Source organism: Aptenodytes forsteri, unplaced genomic scaffold (genome assembly GCF_000699145.1).
Source record: "Aptenodytes forsteri isolate BGI_AS27 unplaced genomic scaffold, ASM69914v1 Scaffold320, whole genome shotgun sequence".
NCBI lineage: Eukaryota > Metazoa > Chordata > Aves > Sphenisciformes > Spheniscidae > Aptenodytes > Aptenodytes forsteri.
In genome coordinates, this window is record NW_008794890.1 from 109,525 (window position 1) to 115,524 (window position 6,000).

The 6,000-nt window shown below is 59.6% G+C and overlaps 1 protein-coding gene across 1 annotated transcript in view; it reads right to left on the minus strand.

The window, feature by feature from the left end:
- Positions 1 to 1,176: 1,176 nt before the first annotated feature.
- ADAM8 (ADAM metallopeptidase domain 8) overlaps positions 1,177 to 6,000 on the minus strand; it is a 14,570-nt gene continuing 9,746 nt past the window's right edge. The window contains exons 11-21 of the mRNA XM_019470955.1: positions 5,561 to 5,709; positions 5,150 to 5,327; positions 4,281 to 4,370; positions 3,313 to 3,508; positions 2,992 to 3,091; positions 2,681 to 2,864; positions 2,507 to 2,584; positions 2,317 to 2,401; positions 2,032 to 2,146; positions 1,749 to 1,926; positions 1,177 to 1,350 (exon numbers count right to left, since the gene is read on the minus strand). Of these exons, the coding sequence (XP_019326500.1) occupies positions 1,177 to 1,350; positions 1,749 to 1,926; positions 2,032 to 2,146; positions 2,317 to 2,401; positions 2,507 to 2,584; positions 2,681 to 2,864; positions 2,992 to 3,091; positions 3,313 to 3,508; positions 4,281 to 4,370; positions 5,150 to 5,327; positions 5,561 to 5,709 (1,527 nt within the window). The remainder of the gene's footprint in view (positions 1,351 to 1,748; positions 1,927 to 2,031; positions 2,147 to 2,316; positions 2,402 to 2,506; positions 2,585 to 2,680; positions 2,865 to 2,991; positions 3,092 to 3,312; positions 3,509 to 4,280; positions 4,371 to 5,149; positions 5,328 to 5,560; positions 5,710 to 6,000) is intronic.

Consider the following 6,000-nt stretch of genomic DNA (forward strand, 5'->3'; position numbering starts at 1 on the left):
TGTCTTTGGGGACTGTGGCTGGTGTCCCTGGGGCCTGCGGGCTGGTCCCTGAGCACCGATGTTGCCTGCAAGCATGAACGCTTGTCTTGGACTAGGATGATGGGAGTCAAGGTGGTGGTGGGACTCATGGTGGCTTGTCTTCAGTCAGAGAGTGAGTCTGGGGCCTGTTTTGGCAGCTGGGGCTGTGGGGGGTCACAGGGACTTGCTGCAGCATTCTGCAGCCCCCATGACAGCCTTGCTCCGTGCAGCTGGCAGGAAGCTCTGCCATTTGTTCCCCGTGGCTCTGGCACAGTATTTGGGACCTCAGCTCAAGCCCTTCTCCCTGCTGGCTCCACCCATGCCAGATCCACCCTGAGCAACTGGCAGCTCCCTGCCTGCTGCCACCCTCCTGCCCCACTGCCCTCCTGCTCCGCTGCCTGTGCTTCCCCCTTCTACCGAGAGACACCCTGTGACACCACTACCTTCAGTCTTTATTGGTATAAAAGCCTTCAACCTAAATTATATCAAAAATGGGGAGGTCTGGTTTCACAACAGATGGCTCAAAATGGTCACATAAGGGTCTTAAGTTAATGGCTGCTGTAAAAAGGCTCCCAGGAAATTCCCTTTCAGGATAACAGTAACTCAAGTGATAACTTCAGAGATAAAAGCCCAGCGGGGAGGCCAAACCCAGCTTGGACCTGCCAAAGCCCCTGGCAAGACCCCCCTGTGTGACTGTCCCCAGCTGGGGCAGTGGCCCCAGGGCATGGTCCCTGCAGTGCAGCACTCCTGCCCCGGAAAGCCCAGCAGGCGATGTCAGAAGCTCCTCACTGCGGCCCCAGCAGGGAAGGGGCAGGAGGAGCAGGACACATTCAGGATATTGGGAGAGAAGGCAGCAGCTCCCAAGGCACAGGAGAGCCTAGGCCAACTCAGGGCTGGCCTCAAAACCAGAGCTGGCATTGTCCCCACTCCTGGTCTTCTCACGAAGCCCCGGCTGACGGCTCTCCCTGGGCCAACCATGAGGCTACAAAGTCTGTTAAGGCACAACTCAAATATCTGTAAACACTGGTGCCCTCCCGGGGGAAGGTCTGGTGAGTGATTCAAGTAAGGGTGGAAGTGAGACGGTGGCTCCCCAGCTGTGCCACACAAGCGCCAGAGCCAGCAACTCCTCAGCCACGGTGGCAGATGGAGCATCCTTGGTCACCTCCTGGCCAGGGGTAGCTTCAGGGCCACCTTTGGGGGGACGCCCCGCTGAAAGACTGAGGGGGGTGTTGGTGGGGGGTGAGGGAGGGCTGGTCCTGGTGGCCCCTCGCCATGGCACGGCGCTTTGCTCTTCAGTGCTGGGAGAGGCTTGCTGGGTGGCTTCGGCTTTGCCTGGCAGGAGGAGAGGAGAGCCCTGAGTCCCTCTCCTGGGCACCAAGGAGGGACCCAGAGGGGGACAGGAGGCAGAGGAAGGGGCTCCCCCAAGTCATCAGCCGCCTGGGCCACCCCATGGATGTGCCCGACACACCTGGGGCTGGTCAGGCCAGAGGAGGCTGGGGGGACATCTGAGAGTGGCCCTGGCCATGGGAAGGACAGGCCACCCTGCCACGAGGCAGTGGTGGCTTTCAGAGTGGTGGTTACCTGCAGGGGCCATCCTGCAGAGGCTGGAGATGTCACCTGAGGGACTGGTGCTGGCAGCTGCAGAGTCAGCAAAATACAGGGTGAGAGGCTGCCCTCCTGCCCATGCCACAAAGGCTGCCCTGCACTGGGGCTCTGTTCAGCTCCCTTACCTGCGGGGCTGGGCGGCAGGGCCCGAGGGCCCAGGCATCCCGCGGGGCCGCTGTGCTGCTGAGCAGGTTTGGGTGGCCGATGTCGTGACGGGACAGCTGGCGGCGGGGGAGTCGCGTCCGGCCACCCTCCTGGAAGAGTGGGTTGGCGAGGCCAGCAGCAGGCCCACTGGAGGTCCTCCTGTGGGGCACAGGGATAATGGGGGGCTGCTCCAGGCAACACCTGAGCTCAGCCTGTGTGGCCGTGGCTCAGCCCTGCTGTGGGGCAGAGGAGGGGGGAAATTACCCTTTCTGGAAGTGCCTTGTCCCCCTGCCTCTGAGGAGCACAACACCACTGCCGAGCAGGATGCCGGAGAGCGCCAGCACAGCCAGCATAGTCGCCAAGACCACGCTGCTGCTCCCTGTGGAGACCCGGTTAGCGTCAGGATAGGTGCTCCCATGCCAGGGACGCCCCATGGAGTGGTGCCCTCCAGCACCATGGCAGGGCGCCGACCCCCTCCCCAGCATCCCTCCCCAGCACACGCATCTGGCTGAGGGAGCTCATGCCAGTCATGCACAGGGGATGCCATACCTGCCGCCACCCCTGAAATCTTCTGCTCACAGTAGGGCGCTGCCCAGCCTGGCTCACAGTGACACTCGCGCTTGTGGTTGCACACCTGAGATGAGGGAGGAAAGTGTCAGTGTGGTGGACACACTGTAGGGGCCAGGACCACCGCCCGGGCCCCGCAGCTGCCCTGGGAGAGGATGATCCCACAGCGTACCCCATGGTTGTTGCACTTGGCCGAGCAGTTCTTGTTGCCGTAGACCAGGAGGTTCTGGCAGCGCCCAGCGTAGCAGACCTGGGGGCAGGCAGGGGGACTCTGAGGCTGCCCCGGGTCCCCATGGCCGGTGGTCACCTCCCCCCACCACCCCAGCACATCTGCCAGCACGCTCACCATTTCCTCTCCGCACTTGGCACCAGTGGGCACCAGCCTGAGCTTGGCCACCACCTCATTGGCGTCGCTGCTGGCAATGACTGCCTTGCACTTGAAGCGGCCAAAGAAGAGGGAGTAGGAGCCGCCGCCGAGGACAGGGCTTGTGTTGTCGCTCAGGCACAGCAGCGTGCCGCACTTCACATCCCTGTGGAAGAAGCAGCCATGAGCACCAGCAGCGGGGGTGGCACGGGGCTGGGGAGCTTTGCTCAGCCCCATGGTGCTGTCGCCAGACATGGACACCACCCCCTTAACCCCCATCCCCAGCTCCTTACTTGGGGCTGCAGGGCTGCTTTCCATACTCGGTGAGGCAGTGGAGGTGAAGGTGTTGCTCACTGTTGTGCTTAAAGCAGACATCAGGAGCCACCTGGGCCTCTGCGGGACACACGGAAAGGGTCACACGGAGCCAGAGCCTGCAGCAAGCCGGTGGTGCTGGCACCAGTGGCCACGCTTTAGGGTCAGCAGCCATAGCACTCCAGCTAGGGATGCAGGAGGGGACCACAGCCGAGCAATGCCCTGGCCCCAGGAGCCGGGGCTCCAGGCATATCATCCAGCATGTGGGGCAAGGAGGGTGGGCAGCGTGGGGGAGTAGCTACCTGTGCCCCAGAGCGTGCGGCACTGCTCGCCGTGTGAGGGGCAGGCCCCATTGTAGCAGTAGCCGTTGCCATTCTGGCAGGAGATGCCATTCTCCTGGAAGACATCCTCTGGGCACTCGGCACTGAGGCCAGTGCAGTGCTCGGGCAGGTCGCAGTCGTTCTTGCTGGGCCGGCAGAGCGCACCAGCAGCCTTTAACTGCACAGAAAAGGGGATGTCAGCACTGCCTTGATGCTCTCACATCCCCAGATCCACACAGGCACCACAGCCCAGCAGCACCCTGGTCTTCAAAACATCTCCCGGCACCCCACAGATCCAGATACGGCAGCTTGTGCCGCTCTGGCACAAAGACATTTGCTATTGACTGAGCTACTGCACAGGACGGACACCATCAGACCTTGGACTAGGTCTTCCCATAGTTATGTCTCTCCCTGTAGGCAACACCTTGTGCTTTGCCTTTAGTCTGAACTTGTCCCGGGTCCTCTTCCAGCCCTATCTCTTCACATCAAGGCATTTCTTATGCCTGTGTGCAGGAACCAATGCATGTAACTCAACCTTCTCTTGGACGAATGGAGCCGAAGAGGCAGGTTGGTTTCCCAAATCAGGAATGGGCCACACTGATTGCTTCTGAACATTGACCAGTCCTTTCATCCTGCACCTAACCTAACAGCGCCAGGGGACCTGGGCTCCAGGATGCCAGAAACAGAGGCTGCTTCACCTTCCCAACCGCTTCCCACCCAAGATGCTGACTGTCCCATGTAGTGAGAGCATTGAATGGAAAGTGTGATTACCCCCAAAACCACTGGGTTCATTTGGCTCTGGGCAGGCTGCTACAGAGGGCCTTCAGGCTCTCCAGTGGGCTATGGACACACCTTGCCTCTACCGGGAAGCTCTGGAGGAGCCCGGGGCAGGACTGCACACCCACCAGCTCCCTTCCCTGCCAAGTTGGTCCCCCCAACAGCAGCAGTACCTTGCAGTCCTGGCAGCAGTCCCCCTGGGAGCACTCGGCTCCCTCTCTCAGCTGGCAAGTGGTGGCGTTACAGCAGCGGTCGGAGCACTCCTGTGAGACAGGAAGGGACTGAAACCATCCTGAAAGTCCCCTGAAAGACCCTTTTCTGGGGGGGACCCAGTTGCCATGTCACCAGGTGCCAATGGCAGCGTAGCCACCATGGGGTGAACCATGGGGCAAAACCACAGCATCATCCCAGGTGTGAACCAGTCCTGCTGCCTGTTTACCCCCATTACCAACACCAAACCAAAGGACCAGAAGAGATTTTTTTTCAGAAGATGGGGCCTGACCTGGGCCCCTGCTCTCTGGTAGCACCCTTTGCACATCTCCAGGAAGGAGAAAACAGGATGATCTCTGTGCTCTCTGCATCAGGGGAGCATCCCTTCAGGTCCCAGAGCAGGGCTGTGACCCAGGGATTTATCCCAGAGACATCACCTGGCCATTTGTCTTAAATCTCCTCCCTGCGATGCAGTAATGGGCCGTTAGGGATGAGGAAAAGTTGAACATGGCTTTTGAAAGAACAACATGCCATGATGTTCCCCTCCTTGGATCACCTCTTTGGAGGATATGCTGGGGGGATGTCCAGCTTTCCTAGACACACTCCTGCTAAAAATCACAGCCAGCTACATGAAGGGGGGGGACGCATCCAAGTTAATGAATATCCTCCGCAAGTTACTTTTCGGCAGAAGCGTCAGGAACATAAGGAAGATGAGTCTTGCAAAGCACCATGTCCAGGGAAAAGGCTTGCACAAGCTTTTCCGAGTCTGAATGACAGGACTCAAGTCCCTGCCGCCCACCCTCCTTCCTGGGCTCTCAGAAAGCATCCCTACCTCCAGCGTGCCACAGTCGCACTGCTCTCCCCGCTCTACAAACTGGTTCCCGCACACCGGCCCCCCGTACAGCTCATCCGCCCTGGGGATGTTCAGCAGGCAGCTGGTCCTGGGGTCCCCGAGGAACTGCCACATGTCCTGCTCGCTGCAACGGCTGAAGAGCTTGGGGTAAACCAAGCTGAAGGGGCACAAAAACAGGCAGTGATGAGCGGAGATGAGAGCCCAAGGGCCCTTGCAGTCACCAGCCCAGGGAGAAGCTGGAGGGCCACGAACAGACCTTTGAAGTGCAGCTTCAAGTGAAGTGTCCACCCAAACCTGACCATCTCACAGGCTTCACACCATCAGGACAGTGCCAGAGGACACCTTGAGATATTTGCTGGCCAGGGATATTCCCCTTTCTCCTTCACTCACCCAACACTCGCCGCCATGACACATCCTCCATCAGCTTTGGGGACAGGACAGCGGCAGCCAGCAATGTCTTCATCATGAGACATCCCCAGGTTGTGCCCCATCTCGTGAGCCATGGTGGATGCAGCGCCGATAGGATTCGTGCTGTGGTCCTGTGGGACAAGAAGTGCAGCATGGTTCAAATGCTCTCCACAGCATCTCCATGGGGCCCACTGGGGCTCTTCAACTGCTCAATGCCAGGTCTCGCTGCTGTCTGCAATTCATTCCCTAATGCTGCCATGCTGAAGTAAAGGACAACAAAAGCTGGACTTGGTCCCATGGCCTCTGAAGACCTCCAGACTGGGCTCTCAGAGCTGTAAGTGAGCTTAGATATAGCGGCTACCCTGAAACAATGCTTTGTGGTGGGTTTTGGACAGCCACAGGTCCCATGGCCGACCACTCCC